This window comes from Gorilla gorilla, chromosome 1 (genome assembly GCF_029281585.2).
Source record: "Gorilla gorilla gorilla isolate KB3781 chromosome 1, NHGRI_mGorGor1-v2.1_pri, whole genome shotgun sequence".
Classification (NCBI taxonomy): domain Eukaryota; kingdom Metazoa; phylum Chordata; class Mammalia; order Primates; family Hominidae; genus Gorilla; species Gorilla gorilla.
Genome location: NC_073224.2, coordinates 91,496,604 through 91,520,183, shown reverse-complemented (window position 1 = coordinate 91,520,183; position 23,580 = coordinate 91,496,604). Strand labels below are relative to the sequence as shown.

Below are 23,580 nucleotides of genomic sequence, written 5' to 3'. Positions count from 1 at the left end.
GTCATTCATACTTTGACTCTGTGCCTGGCATGATACAAGCACTCAAGATATGTCTACTGAATTAATACATGAATGAATAAACTGGAAAGCTCCAATATGTCAATATCAGCCTCAAAGAGAAATTTCCGTAACTGAACATATTGCTGAAAATGTGATCAGAAAGTGAACCTGTTGCAGTTCCCTGGCACTGAGCATTATAAGTCTATTAATCTGTAAATGTTACTTAGATCAGATCAGCTTTTTCTACTTTTTTTTTTTTTTTTTTTTTGCAGGGTTAGGGGCGTGGAGCCAATCCACTAATGCCTCTTATTGATTTTCTAGTGAAGTAAAATCTGTAAACCGTTAACATAGGTCCAACTGTATAACTTAGTGATTAAGCCTCCAGACAAATGTTTATCATGAAAGGCTAGACCACAGCATTTATTTCCATGTGAGAAAGCACAGTATGTCCCTCTGGGTATACACATCTTTCTATGGTGATGCTGTATTCTGATCACCATAACACCTAAGCCCTTGGGAAATTCGAAATTCTACAGGATTTTGAGGAGGAAGCCTAAGAGGGCGGACACAGCAAGATACCTGGAGGAAAATGACAGGGTAAATTGACCTTTCTATACCAAGTGTATACCCATTAGAATGGGCCCGACTACCCCTGAAGAAGATACTCCATATGTTAGTGCCAGTGTTCCTGACAAGGAGAAATTTCCCTCAAATCAAAATAAATCCAGGAAAACCTAAGGCCAATAAGACCAGTAGAAGTTGGGGCTTTCCTGATGCCAGCTTTCTTAAGGCTGCAAGCAAGGTCAGGCAAGAACTAACCTGGAGGTAAAGGGAGCCGAACAGGGCTGCTACAAAGATGCTAACACTGACTAGTGGATGTTAAGCACCCACATTTATTGAACACCAGGCATTTTATATGCATTCTCTCTCATTCTCCAACAATAAACCTATTAGTAGGTATGATCATCACCATTTTATAGCTGTGGAGATTGAGGCTTAGAGAGGTTCCAAAATTTGCCCAAAGTCACAGAGATATAGTGATATAACCTGGCTAAGGCACCCCACTTGTCTGTCTCCAAAGCTTTTGCACTTAAGCACCATGCCATAATGGTTTTTCTTCATGTGTTTATTCACTCTTTAACAAAGAGTTTATCAAGCACCCAGTGTCCCAGCCTGTGCTAGGCCTGGGAATATAGTGGTAAATAAGACATACACTGTCCTTCACACAGTTTAGCACTCTGAAAAGAATAAGAAACAATCAAACATGTAACTACAATGAAGTAAATATCCCAGTAGGAGAAGTTAAGGGTAAACTCACCCAGCATGAGGGATTAAGAGACCTTCCCCATAAAGTTGCCTTTTGGATAAGCTAGCAGGACAAAAGAGAGAGGGAAAGAGGCTGAAAAGGAATAGACTTTTAAGATTTGAGAGTAGGTGAGACACACTGACAGGTGCTAGGGCCTAGTAAGTCTGGAGTGAAGGGTGGGAGTGATCAGAAACTCCCAAAGAGGCCAAAGGGATGGATAGAGTGAGGTTACAGGGGGCTTGGAAATGGACTGGAATTGGCAATGGCAAGAACTAGTAAGGTCACATAGATGTTACCTAATTGGATCTCACAGATTCCTATGGATAAGATGAATGCTGAGCTGCGGGGACCAACACTCCAAAAAAGCATTCCATGTTTAATGTAGTCAGTGTTAATTTAATGTAATTTCTCTGACCTTGTGAAACCTGCCCTATAAAATCTCTGAACCTCACCTGTCTCCTCTCTTTCGCCAACCCTCAAGGCAGTAAGAGGGAGGGTCGAGCGGGTGGTGAGGAGAAAGAATAAAATCATTCTAGTGCCTTTCTTTATGTGACCTGCCAAGCCTTAGATAGATTCCATCTTTCCCACTTGACAAATGAGGAAACAAAAGCTTAGGGCAGTTCAGTGATTGTGGTAGACTGAATTATTGGTTCCAATCCATCATCCTCTTTAATAGTATTATGTATCTATACCTGGGCAAGGGTTTGTGGTGCATGGAGTATATTTCTCCTCCTCTTGACTTTGGATTTGATATTGCCATTTGCTTTGGCCCATGGAATATTAGCAGACATGATGTGTGCAGAAGCTTGAAATGTGCTCTGTGGTTGGGCATGCCTTCTTGCACTTTTACCACTGTCAGAAGATCATGCCCTGCAGCTGCTGTTCCTCAAACCTGGATCCTGGAATGAATGGCACAGAGTATACCTGAACCTTGTCTACAGCGTGGAGCTAAGCTCAGCTGAGATCAGCAGACTCCAGCTAACTGGAAGCCTGAAGCAAAGTCCAGTTAACTCCAGTTAACCCGGACATTTCTCTGTGTGTGTGAAGTGTTTATGGTTGTATGCCATGGAATTTGAGGGTAATTTGTTATGCACCATTGTCATGGTAATCGCTGACTGATAAGCGATTACTCTGAACTTACAAAGAAAGTTCCTGAAATACACAGAACTGCCTTGCCATGGAGCTAGGCTGCCCTGAAGGCTGGCCATCTAGGGAAGAAACAATGCAGACAGCCACCCAACTCCACTCTACCCACCCCACCGCAGCCCTGCCCACCACCTGGCACTCACCTGAGTCTGAGGCTGCTGGGCTCACCAGGCTGAGCAGCTCCCGCTCCTTCTCATAGTCCCCTTTGCAGAGCAGCTGCCCCTCCTTCAGGACAAACTCATCACCCTTCTGAAGCTGTCGCTCGCAGACACAGCAGCAGAAGCAGCTCAGGTGGTATACACTCTTCTGGGCCCGCATAACAAACTCATTGGGAGCGATGGCCTCGAAGCAGCCCCCACATTTAACAGCAAACAGCCTGGCAGCAGGGAGAAAGGAAGTACATGCACCATGAGTAAAATCTGGCTTGGTCCTGGGTCTCCCCTGAAGTCAACAGCAAAAGGAACTTCAAGAACTGGGATATGAACGTTAGAATGGAATGTACTTTAAATCCAGATTATTTATTCCCTATGTGTCTCCCCTGAAGTCAACAGCAAAAGGAACTTCAAGAACTAGGATATGAATGTTAGAATGAAATGTACTTTAAATCCAGGTTATTTATTCCCTAAGGAGATTGAATTGAAGCATTCAGTTGAGTCATTCAAAGGCTTAAGAAGGGTGTCTGACTGGATAAAGGAAATGTGGTACATATACACCATGGAATACTATGCAGCCATAAAAAGGAACAAGAGCATGTCCTTTTCAGGCACATGATTGGAACTGGAAGCTATTATCCTCGGCAAACTAATGCAGGAACAGAAAACCCATCACTGCATATTCTCACTTATAAGTGGGAGCTGAACAATGAGAACACATGGACACAGGGAGGGGACAACACACTCTGGGGCCTGTCAGGGGGTAGGGTGGGGGAAGGGAGAGCATTAGGAAAAATAGCTAATGCATACTGGGCTTAATACCTAGGTGATGGGCTGGTAAGTGCAGCAAACCATCATGGCACACGTTTACCTATGTAACAAACCTGCACATCCTGCACATGTACCCCAGAACTTAAAATAAAATTAAAAATTAAAAAAAAGAGGAGTATCTGAGTTAATGCTCAGAATGTATTTGCTGTGGTCCATGACACAGTGCTTTCAAAGGTTGGTCTACAGACTGGCGCCAGGCAGGCTGTTCAGAATCCCTGGGGGAGCTTATTATTTAAATTATTTAAATCAACAATAACAAAAATGTCCAGGCCCACTCCTATCAGCATATAAAAGGATGTGCCCCAGATTGTGAATTCTTAATAAGCTCTTGAGGTGTGTAAGAGCTTAAATGTGTAATCTAGTTTTTGAGAAACTGCATCCCAACTTCCCAGCCTGATATTCAATAGATTCAGCCTATCTCTCAAGACTTAACTCTTCTTTCATTTATTTTCAACACAACAGTTAGACTATCTATTATATATGCCAAGCCAAAAGCAGTAAGTGCTAGTGATATGAAGATGAATAAAGGAAAATCCCTCTCAGAATTGAGTTCAGGCTAATGGAAGAAACAGACATATCCAAATAATTAAAGTAGAGGGCTGTGGGAGTACAGAGGGGAAAACAACTAACCTGCAGGGAGTGAGCGGGGGGTGCATTTAGTATGTATTCAATACATCTAAGTCAAACAAAAGACAGTAAGGAAGGCAGGCTGGCAGGCACAAAGGGGTGGGAGGAGGGACAGTCCCAGGGGAGGGAACAGCCTGTGTGAAGGCCTGGAGCCACGAACAGGCATGGATGCTCAGGTTGTAAGGTGCAGTCCACCAAGTTCGAGGCAGGTACCTCCAGAAAGGTGACAGGTGAGGTTAAGTCATGACCCAATCACACACTAAGGAGCTGGACATCATCTGGCAAGCAATTGGGAGTATTGAATGGCTTTTTTTTTTTTTTCTGAGACAGAGTCTCACTTTGTCGCCCAAGCTGGAGTGCAGTGGCATGATCTCGGCTCACTGCAATGTCTGCCTCTTGGGTTCAAGCGATTCTCCTGCCTCAGCCTCCTGAGTAGCTGGGATTAAAGGTGCATGTCACCATGCCCAGCTAATTTTTGTATTTTTAGTAGAGATGAGGTTTCACCATGTTGGTCAGGCTGGTCTTGAACTCCTGACCTCAAATGATCCTCCCACCTCGGCCTCCCAAAGTGCTAGGATTATAGGCATGAGCCACTGCTCCAGGCTTGAATGGTTTTTTAACATGGTAATATCCAAGTTCTGGAAAAGGAACTCTTGGCTGTATGAAAAGTGGAATGGAAATGGAGGTAGCGAGATGAGTGAGCAGCTGAGAAATTATCAGGGTCAGGACTCATACAGCAGAGGTAAGACAGAAAGAAGGGGGCAGAGCCTACAGCTGGGAGATAGGAAAGCATGGGGCATGGCTCCCAGGGTCCTGGTGGTCAGAGCTGGCAGGTAATGATAATGCCAAGACTCCAGTATACAAAATTACTCATTTCCTACCTCTGGGCCTGTTTATGCCATTTCCCCATTCTAGAAAGCCTTCCTTTCCTGTTTAATATATCTGAACCCAAACCACCCTTCAGGACACAGCAGCTTCCATCTTCTCCTTGAATCCTGCCCTGATCTGTGCCCCCCAGCCTGAAGTGACTGCCCCTCCTTTGAATGATGATACCGGGAACTATCTCTGTGGGTCATTCCACAGTTATCTGGAGATGTCTCAAAACTACAATATGAAAAGTGGTGGGCACTGGAGACCTGGGCTCTGCTGCCAGCTCTACAGATAACCATGCAAAATCTTGGGCAGGTTGTTTAGCCTGCCCCTTCATATTTCCTTTTTTCTGTCTGTTGTTAAGATGTTAGGCCAGTCTCCTCCAGCTACAAAATTCTACCATCAGTGCTTGCAATTGCTGGCTCAAAATATTATCTTACTCTTGCCTTATTATTTTACTTTTCCCAAGTTTATAACTTATCTTGTCAACAGCTCCTATTTCAAGAACAAGGCCTATGGAATATTTATATACTCTCACACATGGTGGGTACTCACTAAAAGTTGATATTATTTGACTCATGGATCTAATTTGTTCACCCTCTTTCTGAAATAACATAATATATATAAACAGTCTAGCATAGGAGCTGACACATAATAGATATCCAATAAAGATGTCTCTCTTCTCTTCCTTGTCACTCCAGAGAAATAATAGTTCAGGGCAACCTATGAAAAAACTAAAATTTAAAGCAGATCCCTCTGTTTCTTTTTTCTTTTTAAAATTGCTTGATGATACCATAATTGCATTTGTCAAAACTTTGGCATAAGCACAGAGACAATATACCCTAAGAATATCTCTGGGATTCATTCACTATAGCATTCATTTTACTATTTCCAAAATAAAGAGGTTTTTTTCTTTTTAAAGTAGTAGCAAAATAGAGGCAAAAATACTTTCAAAAACACTCTTTTTATCCCCACATGACAGAGAAGTCAGTAGATATGGAAAGGTCAGATAGCGTACAGGAGAGAAAGTCAAGGGGGCACAGAATGGCCAGAGACAGCAGATAAAACTCCACACCACTCTCCTCTTTATAAAGCTAGATATGAGCTGACTCAGAGCCTATCCAGGGAGATGAGGCCACCTTGCTCTGCTAATGAGCCCCACCCTGGCAGTAGCTAAGAAAACATGAACAACTGAAGAGCATTTTCCTATAGACAGGCCAACTACCATGATGGCCTAAGGGTTGCCAATCCATTCACTCAAAATCTCATTCATGCACTCATTCAATCATTTATTCTTTTCATTCATTCTTTCATTTATTCAGAAGCATCCACTATGCACCCTGAAATATACCAAACTCTGTGTCTTTATAGGGAGGGCAGGAAAAGAAACCACCATCCCAACAGCATTCATGTACATAAACAAGTATATACTGAGTGTCTGTTATGTGGTAGAAATTGTTGTAGGCACAAGAGGATACAAGACAGACAAATCCTTGACCTCATGTAGCTCGCATGTTAGTGGGAGAGAGTAAACAAACACATAAATGAATAGATAAATCATATCTACATTTAGGGATTTACCTTTAGGAAACAGGATATAAGAACAATACAAAGCAATGTCCCATGAATATAAAATAGAATGGCATAAAGCTATAGTATATATAATTATAATATTTAATCACCTCCCAACTCTAAATTGTGCTGGTTTATGATTCTAAATCAATATATGTGCACTGTGTGTTTATCTTGGAAGCTTCCTGGAAGAAGACAAGAGTTTTGAGGGTGGAATGAAGGGGAAGCTAAGGAGAAGTTCCCAGGGAGGCATTACTCACAGGTTGACACAAAAAAAGAGGGCCATTCTAATTCTTTGAGTGAAGGAAGGCAAGGCTTGGAAAAGATGATGAAGCCACCTCTCAGGAAACAGCCTCCTGGAACAGAGGCCAGGCTGCAGGATTGGAAGTGCATGTGCTGTCTTACTTTCAACAGCTGCCTGGAAGCACCACACCAGTCCTCCTTGCCCTTGGCCGTCAGAAGCACCTCAGAATAACCTATCTCGATATGCTTCTTCTCTGCCTCTCAGCTTCAGAAAGGAAGTGAAATTGGGGGATAGTCCAAGGGGTTGGAATGGCTCGTTTATCACTAACAGGTATGGTAGAGCCTGGAACTCCAGGTTCCAGCTGCCCTTCCCCTGTCCTCTCGCCCAGTGTGGTTTTTCTCTCTATGTCTAAACCTCTGGCACATCAGTCCTTTGACTATTTGCCTTGACTCCCTCTCCCCTATGCTGGATGCTGTCATTGAGCAGAAAATCCACCCAGTTCATCCCTGGGCCCCAAGTCCCCGGTTGCTGTTTGCCAACCTGAGCAAACTAATCAATGCTTTTCCAGGAGCTGGTCAAAGGCCCTTTGTCCCCAAGCCCTCCTTCTCCTCCCCTTCCCCTGGAATTAACTGTTAAACAGACTCAAGGCAAATGCTCCCAGGGAGTCAACAAGCACTTGAGAAGCTGCAACAGCAGGTGGTAGCATCTGTGCTTGTCTAACTTCCACCCTGCTAATCTCCTCCTCTTTTTCTTGCTTTCTTAATTTCATCCCCCACTCCAAAAATTTCCCCCAAGTTGGAGAAGGGAGGGTTGGAGTGAGTTCAACAAAGAAAGCCCACCATGTTGACTCAGGAGTCACTAGAGGAAGTGGCGGGAGTTGTCTGGGCTCAAATCCTGAAATGGTCATGGTCACTGGGGATTACAGACCAGGAAGAGCGCGGGGCAGTCCTGTTTTCTTCTTCTCTCCTTCTGTTTTTTCCTCCCTTTCTGGGTTCAAACCAGATCAACTTCGTCTTACTACCTTGACTCCTGTTACCTTCACTAACCCCAGAGTAATTCAAGGAGAAAAGGTGCATGTGGTCCACCACCTGTGTGCCAGATGTGTACACAGCTGTACGGCTACCGCTGTGGACCCAGCTGCTGACTGTACACCTCCCACAAGTTGTTTTCTCTAAGGCTCAGACAAGCAGAGAAAAGGGTTTGTTCAAAAGTCCAGGTCATAATTAAAACACAGCCTGTCTCTTCCTAATGCTCTGGATGGCATCCCCCATGGTTACTTCCCCCACTGAATGCTAATGAGACCTCGCTGTGGGTTCAGAGCCTGGCAGCCTGGCTGTGCCCTGGCAAGCTGGACAAGGCTTCCAGAGATGTCCAGCTCATCAAGGCATACATAACACCACCCAACTTTCCTTGATGTCATAAATTCTCCTACCCCTGAAAGCTCTGCAAATGATTCCTTATCTCCTCTTTGCGTTTAATTCCCTCACCTGTAAAATAGGAATAATAGTATCTACCTCCTGGAAAAGCATCCATGGCAGTACTTGTTGCAGAGACTAAGCACTCAGTGCTGTTCTTCCTCTATTGATCACTCTCTGTGGGGAAGGCTCTGGGGATGCCGTGATAAATAAGGCTGTCCCTCTCCTCAGGGAGTTCACATTCTCTGGAAGGCAGCAGACTCTAAATAAATGACCTCAGTAGGATGTGTTTGGGATATGCAGAGAGAAATAGCTGGGAATAGCACAAAGAAGAGACCTATGCGCTTAGCTTAGGCTAAGGGTCATAGAATCTTTTGTCTCACACTTTATCTTCTTTTCTTCTTTCTCCCTGCACCTCCTCTCACTCTCCCTTTTCCACTCACTCTGCCAAGCAGGAAAATAGAAGTTGGCTGAAATGCTATTCAATGCCTTGCTTACATCTCTTCTTGCACAGCTGCAAGCTATAAGATGCATAACTTTCAGTTTTGGTGAGAGAGCCTGGGTTCTCAGGTTCTGCCACATCCAGGCAGCATGACTGGGAGAACACCACTTCATCACTTGCTGCCTCAGTTTGCTTTGATGTAAAAGGTAATAATGATGCCTTCATCTCTGGACTAATGAGGATTAAATGTACATGGAGTACTTTGTGACCTATAAGGTGTAGTGCAATTTTTTGGGCCTTTATCATTTGACCTGTGCGGATTTTTCTTTCTTGCCTCAAACATCGTTCTTGTTGCTTAAGAATTTTATGAGTTCTGGTCAGGTGCAGTGGCTCACGCCTGTAATTCCAGCACTTTGGGAGGCCGAGGTGGGCGGATCACCTGAGGTCGGGAGGTCGAGACCAGCCTGGCCAACATGGTGAAACCCTGTCTCTACTAAAAATACAAAATTAGCCAGGCATAGTGGTGCATGTCTGTAATCTCAGCTACTCAGGAGGCTGAGGCAGGAGAATCGCTTGAACCCGGGAGGCAGAGGTTGCAGTGAGCCGAGATCACACCATTGCACTCCAGCCTGGCAACAAGAGCAAAACTCCGTCTCAAAAAAAAAAAAAGAATGTTGTGAGTTCCATTCTAAGAGAACACTTCCTCCGCAGCATGAGCATGGGCATGACTTTGACATGGGCATGACTGCATCTCCAGAGCATAGTGCTGACCCAGAAGATGAACCAAGGAGACACACTGCTCGTGGTGCAGGCAGAACATGCTCCTTACACCAAGCCATGGGCATCTCTCCCTCTCTCCACCAAATCGGACCGAAGCAGTATTTCTTGTAACCAAACTCAGCCATCCTGCCCTAGGTGAGGTGTTGGGGAAAGAACACGGGACTTAGAATGAGAAATCTGGACTCAAAAGTGCTGCCTTTTCCAAGGGACCTCAGAAAAGCCACCACCTTTCCCTGAATCTTGGTTATCTTATCATCCATTTCTCAATGGAAAAGTTCTGTCCTAGATCAGAGTTGTCAAGAACTTAGAGGCTGAGGAGGAAGGATGACTCTGTTTCCTAGGTCTCCACACACTTTCAACCAGAGAAACCCACTCCATTCAACCCTAAATTCAGGTCTCCAGATAGTGTTTTAACATGACACTGCCTTGCTATGGTAATTCTTAAACAAAATCTTTTCCAGAACCATATCATTCAAATATATATAAATATAAAACAGCTAAAGCCAAAAGACGTGATATCTATTCTATTAATAGAAGAGTATCATTGGAAGACAACATTTTGCTCCTAAGGCAGGTTGGAAACCCACTAGGCTGGATAATTTCTTACTCCCATTTTTATATTTCAAGCTTTTATTACAGGAGTTGAGAAGCCTCCTCTGTAACCAAGGAGACAAGAATGTTTCAAAAGCACATATGAAGGCTTGATGCCTGAGAAACTACTAGCGGACAAGTCTATGGCAATCAACAAAGAAGCACCGTATTTCGGGATGCAACAGCACACCCCTGTACTGCAGGCATTACGGTAGCAAGATGACAACACACCAAGACACCCTAGGGACTCCTGGATTTCAATGCCTGTTGTGTAACCTTAGGAAAATCACCCTACCGTTCTGAACATCAGTGTTTTCATTGTTAGAACATATTTCAGCTCCAAAAATCATATTTCTGCAAAGGAAGGGGGCTTGTGGAGGACAGGAAAAAGAGAATTAATCTTTATTGAGTACCCACTCAGTGCTAGAAAGTGTGATATTCTTTTTATCCATTATCTCACTAAATTTGTGGGATAGGGGTAAATAGAACTATTTTATGAACTCAAAGAGAATCTGACCGTATTTCAGTTCTCTCCGTAGGAGAGAACCACTCTGGGATGGCGAACTCATGGGTCCTGTTTTGTATTTCTCTCTCACATGCTCTCTAGCACTGTCTTCATAGGAGAAACACGTAGAAAGATCAAGCAGTTAAGATGGCAGCCTCAGCTCATGAGGGGGTCACGAAACAGCCCCATGGTTTTGTAGAAGGTCTTGAGACTCCACTGCAGACATGTAGGTAGGTAAAAGGCAGGAGTTAAAAAAAAAGTTGATCCCTTGAGGCTACTCAGCTCATGGACCCCAAAATACCCAAAGGGATTTCTGAAAGAGGCCTACCCTCTATGGATGTGGGTTAGGAACAAATAGTGTGTGGGGACACTCTGACCCAACACCACCAGCCAAGAGTCTACTGTGACTCCAAAGAGATTGGGAAACAAGACCAATCTTGCTGGAACCCCATTCCCTTGGAAGCCTGGCAAGTCAGGTCATTCTTTTCAAGATATAGGCAGAAATGTAGCCAATGGGGACAGGGTTGGACCCAGGAAGACCTGAGGAAGTCCACCCAGAGAGAGGCTAAGATCTTCATCAACCTCATCCCAAAGTCCTGCAGACCTTAAAAAGAGCCTCTCAAAGCCTCCACAACATAGACAAAAAAAGCAGAAGGATGGAGGACAAAGCAAACCCATGAAAAACCCTGGTGCCAGTTTGAGCCAATTGTAGTGTACTGTGTTTGCCCCCACCAAAATAAGAAATCACAGCCATCTGTAGCTTTGGACAGTAGTCTACTACAGTTCAGCTGTCTTTCTCCAGGCACCACCGATATGAGTTTTGATGAGATATATGAACCCTCCGGTTTAGAAAGTAAGAGAGGGTTTGGGGCAGCTCTTTAACAAGGCAGGAATCTGTGTATCATTCAGTTTCCACCTCTCCACCAGGGGGCAGCATAGCAGCATTCATTCAGTGCCATGTTGACTTGGCAACTGAGGTCATCCAGGCAGAGACAGGGATTGGCCATAAGCCAAAACTGTCTGCCGGAAAATCTGCTGCTGGGAGTCTGGGAGACCATGTGGCTAAACTGAAGGAGAGATGGTGAGAGAAGAGTATTCAAAAGTATTGGGAACCAAAAGCATGGCTTGTGGCCTTAGAAGTAGTGACACAAGCAACCTTGTCAGCTGGCTCAAGGTCTCTGTCCTTGAGGCTGAGCCAACAACACCACAATAAGCAACTAAGCACATGGTCCTGGGGTGGTGGGAAAGTCTGCATGGACAATAGAGTGGCAGGATCTTCTATAGGAGACGTCTCAAGACTCTGCAGTGGTGAGAAAATGGGAAACAATAAGTGGCTGGCAGAGCCAATCAGGGTCTCTGTCTGCCTGCAGCTCCTGGGGAGCTATAAGGAGGACCATACAATGGGATGAACGAGTGGGAGTGAGAACTGCTAAGTATGATGTCTGCACGTCCCAGAGGCTCCGCAAGGCACTGGCCTCACCAAGAAGGGCAGGGTAATGCACATGGTTTTTCATCTATCACAAATGTTGCTGGCGATGGGTGGTTTCTACCTCGAAACGGTAGCCTAACTAAGTGCTTTTCTTGTTCTCGCAAGGTGTCCATTCCAGAATCAGCAAGACATTGTGGGAAGAGGACAGCTTTTGACATCTGATTAAACCTGGATTCAAACCTTGGTTCTATCTTTAAGAACTTGAGCAAGTTACAAACTCCCTTGGAGCCTCGGCTTCTTTATCTCTAAAAATGAGATGATAACAACCTTATGAGATATTTTGGAGATTAAGTAAGATAGTGTATTTTAAGTATCTGACACATACTAGCTGCTCTCAATAAGTAGTAGCCATTAACTCCCTTTATTAAAATCAGTTTACCATATCTGCCCATGTAAATATTTATATAAGATAATTTATTTCAAGACAGCCAACTGAGCCAAAAATAGAACTTTATATGTATCTCAAGGTTCTGTCCCTCATTATTATAACAAATCAAATCAAACTTCAACCAGCCTTTCATATGTTACTGGAGAAGACACCAACAAACAACTGTGAAAGGCCAAACACTTGAGAGGAAACTGAGGGTACATCTCATTCAGGCAGCTATGGCTATGGTCTACCCTAACCCAAGGTCAATATTGACACTGGCCACGAGTGTTGACCCACACACAAATTCATTGCCTAACACCCAGCATATGTTCAGGAAGTTGTCAGCTCCATGTTTAGCCAACCAGAGCCAACAGTTGCTATTTGGTTAATGCTGACATTATCTTGCAAATATTTGAAACAGACCATTTCCCCACATCATTTTGGTTCTCATATGACTGCTTCTTACAGAGGCTGCTGACTATTGTGTGGACACGTATTGAGACATCCCTATCCTTGCCTTGCTTCCCTGGCTATCTGACCTCCTGTCCACCAAGAGAGCAGTCAACCTCTTTCCTCATATTACAAATGGAAAGAAACCAAGGCCGATAAAGGGACAATAATCTACCCCAGACCACAAAGAAAGCTATGATTGCTGAGAGGATCAGACAGAGCCTGAGACTTAGTCAATGATCAAGAAACTAAAGAGATTATAACATGGCCCAATGAGAGATGAAAAGGTACTCCTCCAGGCTCTTAAGCAGTGTTCTGAACAACTAAATGTGTAGACAATGTCAGACAAGCTGAATGAGTGCACTGTGTGTGGGACAGTGAGTCTCTCCTACTTGGAAGCTTTCTTTTCCTCCCCCTCTTCTTTGTTGAAATCTGAAAAGTATCTATGAGTCAAGCCCTAGAGCAAAAGACTGTGGTGAAAGTGTGGATTTCAATAACTCAAGCCAAGGTGGCACAACTTATAGACTTTCCATATTGCCACACAGACATGCACAAATGGCAAGAAACATAAAACAGACATATGGAAAATATACGTTTTCCTTTTAGGGAGTTAAGGTTTGGTTTCCTTTGAAAATGTCAGTTTTCCTTTCGCTTCATCCTCATTAGCCTCCTGGGACACTCTTAAACATACCCAGCAAACAACAGAGCATAAGAAATGAGGTATTTTTAGCTGATATTCTGGGCACAGATTCCTATTGTTCCACAATTTTTGGCTTGGCTGGATGGCACGTGGCCAATACAATGTATACTCTTGCAAAGAATGTATATTTCCTGGTGTGTGTGTGTGTCTGTGTGTGTGTGCATGTGTGTGTGATAACAGGAAGGACAAGGGTATTATTGATGGTATTTTGATGGGGAAGATTCTGGGATCTCAGCAGGGGGCCACACCAAACTCTCCATAAATCCTGTTTGCTTTGGTCAACATCACTTTTCACTTATTATTACCATTGTGCTATTTGTCCAAAAAGAAACTTTTTTTAAAGCCATAGTGTCACAGCTGAAGAGCTCCTAGAATCAACTGTTTCCAGCAGCACTATTTTAGGAACTAAATGTATTCTGAAAACCAATGATTACATTCCTAAATCATCTGGTGCACTGCCTAGCATATAACAATGCTCAAAACACTGACAGCTATGATGATCATCCTCCTCCTTAAACATAACTCCTGTTCTCAAGGGTCACCCAGTCTTGTAGGGGAGACAAACAAGAAAAGAAAAGCATCCACTGGCAATCTGAGTAAAAATCTCCCTGTGGCATAAAAACCACAGGGAGCTGCTATGGGGTTTTCCCTTTCTAACTGACGGGTGGAAAATATCTCTGGATTATTTAATTCCAGAATGCCTTTAGTTCAAGGATCTCAAAGCACATGCAATCTTGTATAAACATCTTAGCTCTGAAATAATTGAGAAGGGGGTCAGATTCTGTGATCTTATTCAATTACATTCATTATACAGAGGGCAAAACTGGCATAACAGCAGAATGTGGCACATTATACACACTCCAAAATCCAGCAGTAATGGAGCCTGTGCACAGAAGCTCAGGGTCCTGAATCCCCAAAGCAGCCTCTTTATCACAGAACTATGTTGCCTTCCTTTCATGTTAGACTTCAGGTGTCTTGAGAACCCCATAGAAGTTTCAATAAAGTCTGATCCGGTGGAAGTGACACAGTTCTTGTTTCTCGATTTTTAAAAATATTTATATCCTTCCATTTTTAACACTTTTTATTCTTCAACTCTCTCCCCATCCTTCCATTTCAACTCTCCTTCCATCCACTAAAAACTGGAAGTCACCATACCCCTTACAATGGCTACTTTCAAAGAGATAAGAAAATAACAGGTGTTGGATGTAGAGAAATTGGAACTCTTGTGCATTGTTAGTGGGAATGTAAAATGGTGCAATGCTGTGGAATGCAGTATGGAGTTTCCTCAAAAACATTAAAAATAGAATTACCATGTGATCTAGCAATCTACTTCTGCATATATAGCCAAAATGATTGAAAACGAGGACTCAAGGAGATGTTTGTATGCCCAAGTTCATAGCAGCATTATGCACAGTAGCCAAGAGGTGAAAGCAGCTCAGGTGTCACTGACAGAGGAACAGATAAACAAAATGTGGTATATGCCTACAATGGAATATTATTCAGCCTTAAAAAGGAAGAAAATTCTAACATACACTACAACATAATGAGGACACTATGATAAGTGAAATAAGACAGTCGCAAAAGACAAATACAGTATGATGGTACTTAGGAAGTTCCTAGAGTAGTCAAATTCAGTGAGATGAAAGTAGAACAGTTGCTTCCAGGAAAAGAAAATGAAGAGGTACTATTTAATGAGCATAGAGTTTTAGTTTGCAAGATAAAAAGACTTATGTGGATAGACAGTGGTGATAGTAGCACAACAGTATGAATGTACTTAATGCCACTGAACTGTACACTTAATAATGGTTGAGATGATAAATTTCATGTTAGGTGTATTTTGCCATACTTTTTTAAAAATAAAAAATAATAATTTTTTTAAACTGGAAGACACAATCATCATTTATGCTCTACCTTCTATAACCAAAATATAGGTGATTATGTTCCCAAGTGAAACTCTCACCAGCCTCCCTTGCAGCTAGGGGTAGCCATGTGAGGTAGTACATGGATTCTATTGGTGAGGAAAGCTCTAGAAAAGCTACTGTTTTCTTAATAAAATGAGACAATCTCAGCTGGTGCATACATTTTGCTCTTTACCTTTTCTCTTTTTTTCTGCCTGGAATTAAAATGCAATACTTAGAGATAAAACAGCTATCTTGGGACTAAGAGAATGAAAGCTACCTGTTAAGAATGCAGAAAAAGAAGAAAGAAGCCTGAATTCTTGAAAACTTTCTTGAGCAGTTACACCTTCCTTGGACTTCCTACTTCTTGACTCCCTCTTCGTGAGAAAAATTAAAGCTCTCTTTGATTAAAATTAGTCAAGACAGAATTATATGATGCCAAATCCAATCCTGCTCAAGTCTCTTCATATTGACTTGCCAAAGGGATATCCCTTCCCACTTGATGTCTTGAATGTCCTACACTCCTATCAAGGGCTAACTCTTCCACTTAGGTGCTAAACTTTGTCACTTCATGCTTACTCAAAAACTGTATCATATATTCTCCCTCTTTGCAATATGTTTTACAATATTTTTCTTGTTTCTCCCATTTTGGAAAAAAAATACCCCTCTCTTGATTCCATTTCCTCTATCAGCTACTTTTTCATTTATCTGATGGCCTTTGTAGAAAAAAAAATTTTAATTACTTCTATTTACTATCTCCAGTTCCTTTCTTTTTAGACCAATCCAATCAGGTACTTATCCCACCCTTTCTAACAAAATTGTCGTGTGAAGGTCACTAATGAGCTCCACAGTGTTTAGTCCTCATCATACTAAGCCCATCAGCAGGCTTGGACATCATCAATCATTTGGCTTCCAGGACTGCTCACTCCTGATTTTCCTCCCACCTGGTCACTCCTGCTTTGTTCTTCCTTACCAGTTTCTCCTCATCTCCCTGACCATGAAATGTTTAGTTCTCTTCTTTATCTATGCTCACTCCCCTTAGGGATCTTATCCAGTCCCATTACTTTAAATATCATACATTTGCTAGATGATTTTGACATTTCTGTCTCCACCCCAGCTTGTTCTTTTGAATCTAACTTGTATACCCAACTACCTACTCAACATCTTCACTTGGATTTCTAATCACAGTCTCAAACTTAACAAAACCAAAATAAAATTCCTGATCTTTTCCCACCCACCTCACCCTGGCTCCAATCTGCTCCAACCACAACCTCTCCATTTCCATTGATGGATGGCACCTATATCTTACCTGTTGCTCAAGATAAACATCATGGACTCACTTTTGACTTCTTTATCCTCCACATCTCATATCCAATCTGCCAACAAGCAATTTCTGCTCCACCTTCAAAGAATAGCCAGGACAGTCATTTTGCATTATCTCACAGCTCCCACTATAGTCCTGCCTCCACCATATCTTCCCTGGGTTACCTCCACAACTTCCTCAATGGACCACTTGCATCCTCTTGTCACCTGCTATGCTGATCTTCAGCACAACACTCAGGGTTATCCTACTACCTAAATCAGACCATGTCCCTCATCTGTGATTTAGCAATCTATTTCATTCCCATTTTCCAGATAAGAAAACAAAGACTTACGAAGGTTTAAGTAATTTGCTCAACTTTACACAGCTAGTATTTGGGGGTGCCAGGATTTAAATCAAGTCTGCCATTATATCACTGCCTAACTTAGCTTTGGGGTTGTCCTCATCAAATGGTAGGATGGTATTTTGCAAAATAAAAGCTCTGTGTGACTACAAGGTAATACTACCACCATTATCAACACAAGCTCCTGATATGGTAGTGCTGAATGAAGAAGGTTATCAATTATATTGAAATATTTTACCTAGAAAGGAAAGGCAAGAGTTTCCCTTCCAATACTTAAAAGAAAATCCAGAATGAGATCAACAATCCAGGATGAGTCTAACCCAGGAGAGCATCAACTAACTTTGTGACTTATGCTGAAACAAGCAAGGAGGGACTGGGTAAAAATAAAAAAAAAAAACCAGGAGGAATGGTGGAAGCCTGCACACAGCCCCCACCAGCACCCCAACCACAAAACTCATGTGCAAGTCTGCAATATAATTTTCATCTTGGATGCCTTTCATATGGCTCTGCTCCCCATACCCAGCTCCACTCAGAGGATTAAATAAGAGGGACAGACATGAGTAGCTAAAGAACCACAAAAATCCCTGTGAAACAGGATTCTTGGTTTAAAATCACAGTGACTAGTTATGTGTACAGACATGCATAAAGCATGCATATGCTCACACACATGCATGCACACACACACACATACATGCTGCCTTAGACTAGAAATCCACACAGCATGCTACAGCCAGAAGTTTGGGGAGGAATTTTTTATAGCAGCCCCTCCCAACCATGGAAATAACTAATGACAAGTTAGGGTGTCCTCAACCAGAAGAAGTCTTCAAGAGAGCACGACCTTTGAGGGATGTCTGCATTTTGCTGCGGCAGTGCACTCTCAGATTTTATAAGGTGAAACTAAAGGGAATGCTGATATAGGAAAAGGAGGCCTAGTGCGGTGGCTCATGCCTATAATCCCAGCACTTTAGGAGGCAGAAGCAGGAGGATCGCTTTAGCCCAAGAGTTTGAGACCAGCCTGGGCAACTTGGGGAGACCCCGTCTCAATAAAAAAAATTTAAAAATTAGCCAGATGTCGTCACGTGTGCCTGTACCCAGCTACTTGAGTGGCTGAGGTGGGAGGATTACTTGAGCTCAGGAGGTCGAGGCTGCAGTGAGCCACGTTTAAGCCACTCTACTCCAGCTTGGGAGACAGAACAATACCCTGCCTCGAAATAAAAAAGGAAGGCCGGGTGCAGTGGCTCACACCTATAATCCCAGCACTTTGGGAGGCCGAGGCGGGCAGATCATGAGGTCAGGAGATCAAGACCATCCTGGCTAATATGGTGAAACCCTGTATCTACTAAAAATGCAAAAAAATTAGCCGGGCATGGTGGTGGGCCCCTGTAGTTCCAGCTACTCAGGAGGCTGAGGCAGGAGAATGGTGGGAAACCAGGAGGTGGAGCTTGCAGTGAGCCGAGATCGTGCCATTGCACTCCAGCCTGGGCGACAGTGAGCGACTCTGTCTCAAAAAAAAAAAAAAAAAGGGAAAAGGAGCCCCAGGGGTCCACCCCTTCCCTGCTTGGACCTTCAGGTTCCAAGTTACAATTGCAAAAATAAGAAGTTGCAGACCTGTTCTTCCAAGTCAAAAGATAAGGCCAGAGGCTTCTCTTGCTGGTTCCAAGAGAAACACCTGCCTCTATCATTCAGTGACTGGCAGATTACCTAGAGCCAGGCACAAGGGCAGGGAGCCTTTTGCCTTTTGGCAAAGGAAGAGGCAGAGGAGCTCTTGTGGAGTTCCCTTTCAAAAGGCTTGTAGATACTGCCCCAGTCATCCAGGAAGAAGAGACTTCTCTGGCACTCAAAAGCGAGTGCCTCCCTGAGCCCTGCACATCTTTCCACTGTGAACAGGGAGCCATACACACTGGCATCAACCTCCATTGCACTGTACCAATGAGAGCTACCCTGGAAGAGAACCTAGTCATTGCTATTGTCATTGAAATGTAGTGCTATCTAGACTTCAGTCATGGGCTGAATTCCTCCAAGAACAGGTCAGTACCTTACCTCCATGAAGAATAATATTTCTTTCCCAAACTGCATGAGATGGGCAGAGGAAAAGGGGTAGACAAAACCCACAACACAGCTTCACCAACCAGAAAACAACTTAAAGTTCATGACCAACTAATTTATAGGCACAACTGGGAGAAATATGACTTTCATAGCACCTCCCGCAAAGAGACACAAGGATCCTTATAATTAGTAAATAGTGAAAAAGGTAATCAGGGAACCTAAATGATTGGTTATTTAAGGGAGGGGTTTTATTCATATATACAACAAATATTTATTGGGTGCCTATGAGTCTAGCTGCTAATATTGAGGTACTACTGCAGGTTCTAGGAATATAACAGTAAACACACTAGGGGAAAATCCTTGACCTTGGAGTTTACATTTGATAGAAAACAAATTGGTACCAACTAAATGTCAGATGAGTGCAATGGATGAAAATGAAGGAGTAAAGGAGGATGAGAAGTGCCAGGTCTGGAGGAGTTATAATTTTCCCTGGATAACTGACGTTAGAGCAAACATCTGAAGGAGCTGATAAGGAATGAGCCTTACCAATATCTGTGGGAAGAACATTCTAGGCAGAGAAAACAGCAGGAGCAGAAGCCCTGAGGTAGAAGTAGGACCAGCACTTTGGACAAATAATAGAGTCCAGTGTGGCTGGGGCAAAGATGGGGCAAAGGAAAGAGAGGTAAGAGCTGAGATTAGAGAATTTGCAAGGGAAAGGCTGGATAGGTCAGAGAGACCTTGTAAATCACAGGGAGGAGTTCAACTTTTCCTCTGGAAACCAGGGGAGGGCATTTTGCAAAGAAGCAACATGCTGGATGAACTAATTTTCTTTCTCTTTCTTTCTTTTTTTTTTTTTTTTTTTTTTTTTTGAGACAGGGTCTCGCTCTCTCGCCCAGACTGGAGTGCAGTGGCGTGATCTCAGCTCACTGCCAGCTCCGCCTCCCGGGTTCACGCCATTCTCCTGCCTCAGCCTCCTGAGTAGCTGGGACTACAGGCACCCGCCACCACACCCAGCTAATTTTTTGTATTTTTAATAGAGACGGGGTTTCACCGCGTTAGCCAGGATGGTCTCGATCTCCTGACCTCATGATCCACCTGCCTCAGCCTCCCAAAGTGCTGGGATTACAGGCGTGAGCCACTGCGCCCGGCTTGCTTGCTTGCTTGCTTGCTTGCTTGCTTGCTTTCTCTCTCTCTCTCTCTTTCTTTCTTTCTCTCTCTCTCTTTTCCTTCCTTCCTTCTTTCCTTTATTTATTGAGGAGAAATTCGTAGATTTCAAAGGGAACAATTCTATGATATTCAGTACATTCACAATGTAGTGCAACTACCACCTCTATCTAGTTCCAAAACATTTCCATCATTTCCAAATAAAACCCTTTTCCCATTAGGCAGTTTCCCACCATTTTCCCTGTCATCAAATGTGGGCCACCACCAATCTGAGTTCTGTCTCTACTGATATACCTGATCTGGATATTTTATATACATACAATCATATAATATGTGGCCCTTTGTGTCTACTTTCACTTAGCATAATGTTTTCTAGGTTCATTGCATTCAGTAGCATATATTGAGGTACATGTGTTCAGTAGTATGTGTCAATACTCCATTTTTATGGCTAAATAATATTCCATTGTATGATAGACCACATTTTGTTTATCCAATCATCCATTCATGCACATTTGTGCTGTTTCCACCTTTTGTCGTGAATAGTGCTGCTATGAACATGTGTGCATATGTAGTTATCTGAATGCCTGTTTTCAATTCTTTCATCCTATACCTAGGATGAAGTTTTAATGGAATCACTATCACTGCTGTGTTGAGAGATACTTCTGGGGAGGATAAGAATAGAAGGAAGAAAGCCAGTGAGAAGGCTATTGAAATACCCCAGGTAACAGATGACAGAGACTGAGAGGAAGAGACCAGGAAGAAAACAGGAAAGTGAAGTGGAAACCAACTCAAGTGAATATTTCAAGGGAACGGGAGTAATGAAACCCACCGAAGGTTACTGACAGATCAAGTGAGTTGATGACTGAGCACTGGCAGTGGAATTCAGTACTGGGGAGGTCAGTGAGGAGGACATGTCTAGGGAGAAAGCCTCAGTGGAATGAGAGGACATGGTGACCCAGAGTAAACATCTCTTTCAAAGAGTTTTACTAAAGAACACAGAGAAATTGAGTGACAGACAGAGGGGGATCTAGGGTCAAAAGATTGTTTTTAATGAGAGTAATTACAGAATGTTTGCTGATAAGAATAATTTTGTACTAGAGAAATCTTCAGGATGTAGGAGGGAAGTTGGGGAGGAGTACTGGAGTGACATTCCACAAGTAAATGAGAGGGAGATCAGAGGGGAACTAGGGCACTTGTGGAGTGAGTGTCAGCCTTAACTTAGAGCAAGTAAAGACTCCTAGATACTCTAGGCAGAATTCTCAGAAACTCATATTGGAAAGAGCCTAAAGTCTGGACCACTCTGGATTATTTGATCTAATAATGAGGGAAGCCAAGTTTAAGCCAAAATATTGCATAAACCAAAGCACTCATATTTGACTGTGTAATATAATTTTGCTATGCCACATATTTACTCTTCTCTTGATGTTTTGGGGCCAGTGTTAAGGCCAAGATCATGAATGGTGAAGCAGATGGCTCAGGAGTGAGCACACTGACTGGATAAACTAAGCCCTGCACCTCAAACCACACGCATAATGTTGAGGCCTTAGGAATGGCATTGAGAGATGTTGTTACCAAGATCACTAGTAAATATTCCCACATCTAATGCCAATATGTACACATAGTAAGTAAGGTGGAGGTATGTTTAAAATATCTTTTTCTAGTATTTAAGGGCAGCTATGATATAGCAGAAAGAGCACTGAAAGGTCTGGATTCGGGGCCCCACTCTACCACTTATTAGCTGTGTGAACTTAGTCAAGGTAATTAACCTCTCTGAGCCTGAATTTCTTCAACTGCAAAATGGGCTTAGTGACACCCATCCACCAGTCATCAGCAGCAAATAAGGAGATATTTCTAAAAGCAGTTTGTAAAATAGTACACAGTTATCCAGATAGTCAGGCTTTAGCTGTCTACATGTGCTTCACATTGTTATGAAAATTGTTGAAAGCCATTGCAAAGACCATATGACAGGCAACATAAAAATCCTCAAAAGCAGAGCTATACTTTCTATACACTGGAACCAAAGCCAAGGAATAGGACAGAGAGAAATCTCCAATAGTATGTGGCCTCTTCTAGAGTCTAGACTCATTACCTCATCCCTGGCTAAGCCTCCAAAGGCTAGCCAAGAGCTACCCAGAGATGGATTTCCTGTTTCACCACTTACTCCCATCACCTCACCAAGAACATTTCAGTTCCATGGAGGCTCTGGGACAAAAGAGGGTGAGATAACGAGCTTAGACTCTCAATTTGGAGACTACCTCCAGAGGGTGTTATCACTCCCAGTGCAGAGAGCAGGGCTGCTTAGAATATCCTGCTGAGAATCAGCTTCTCTAAGGTTTGTTTGCACAGAGCCTGCATTTCCATCCTCATAATAGACATTGCAGATAAGAGTTCAGCAAACTAATAGAATAAATGCAGGAACTGCCCCTGCACCAAAAGATACCAGAATTTCAACCACACTAGACATCTCCCCTGGTGACCCTTTAGATCAACCCTCTCCAGTAGAAATTCCTGTGATGACGAAAATGTCTTAGCTCAACCATTGTGGAAGACAGTGTGGCAATTCCTCAAAGACTTAGAACCAGAAATACCATTTGACCCAGCAATCCCATTACTGGGTATATACACAAAGGAATATGAATCATTCTATTATAAAGATACACGCATGCCTATGTTCATTGCAGAACTATTCACAATAGCAAAGACATGGAATCAACCCAATGCCCATCAATGGTAGATTGGATTAAAAAACTGTGGTACATATACACCATGGAATACAATGCAGCCATAAAAAGGAATGAGATCATGTCCTTTGCAGGGACACGGATGAAGCTGGAAGCCATTATTCTCAGCAAACTGATGCAGGAACAGAAAACCAAACACCGCATGTTCTCACTTATAAGTGGGAGCCAAACAAGGAGAACACATGGACACAGGGAGGGGAACAACACTTACTGGGGCCTGTGCAGGGAGAGTTGGTGAGGGAGAGCATTAGGGAAAAGAGCTAATGAATGCTGGGCTTAATACCTGGGTGATAGGTTGATAGGTGCAGCAAACCACTATGGCACACATTTACTTATGTAACAAACCTGCACATCCTGCACATGCACCCCGAAACTTAAAAATATATATATTAAAAAAAAAAGAAAGAAAATGTCCTCTATCTGTGCTGTCCAACATGGTAGCCATGAGCCAAGTTTATATGCTCCTGGAGAAAAAGTACTACGATGCCTTAAAGTAAGGCAAAAGTGGGAAAGTGAAGACTTTGGTGCATTCTTATAGACAGTCTTATCCTGCCCCCAGCTACCTGGCATGGCTCTG

General features: G+C 43.0%; 1 protein-coding gene across 1 annotated transcript in view; it reads right to left on the bottom strand.

Moving 5' to 3' along the window:
* Positions 1–23,580, bottom strand: part of LMX1A (LIM homeobox transcription factor 1 alpha) — a 154,699-nt gene that overhangs the window by 44,942 nt on the left and 86,177 nt on the right. Inside the window, exon 4 of the mRNA XM_004027821.5 lies at positions 2,596–2,828. Within this exon, the coding sequence (XP_004027870.1) occupies positions 2,596–2,828 (233 nt within the window). The remainder of the gene's footprint in view (positions 1–2,595; positions 2,829–23,580) is intronic.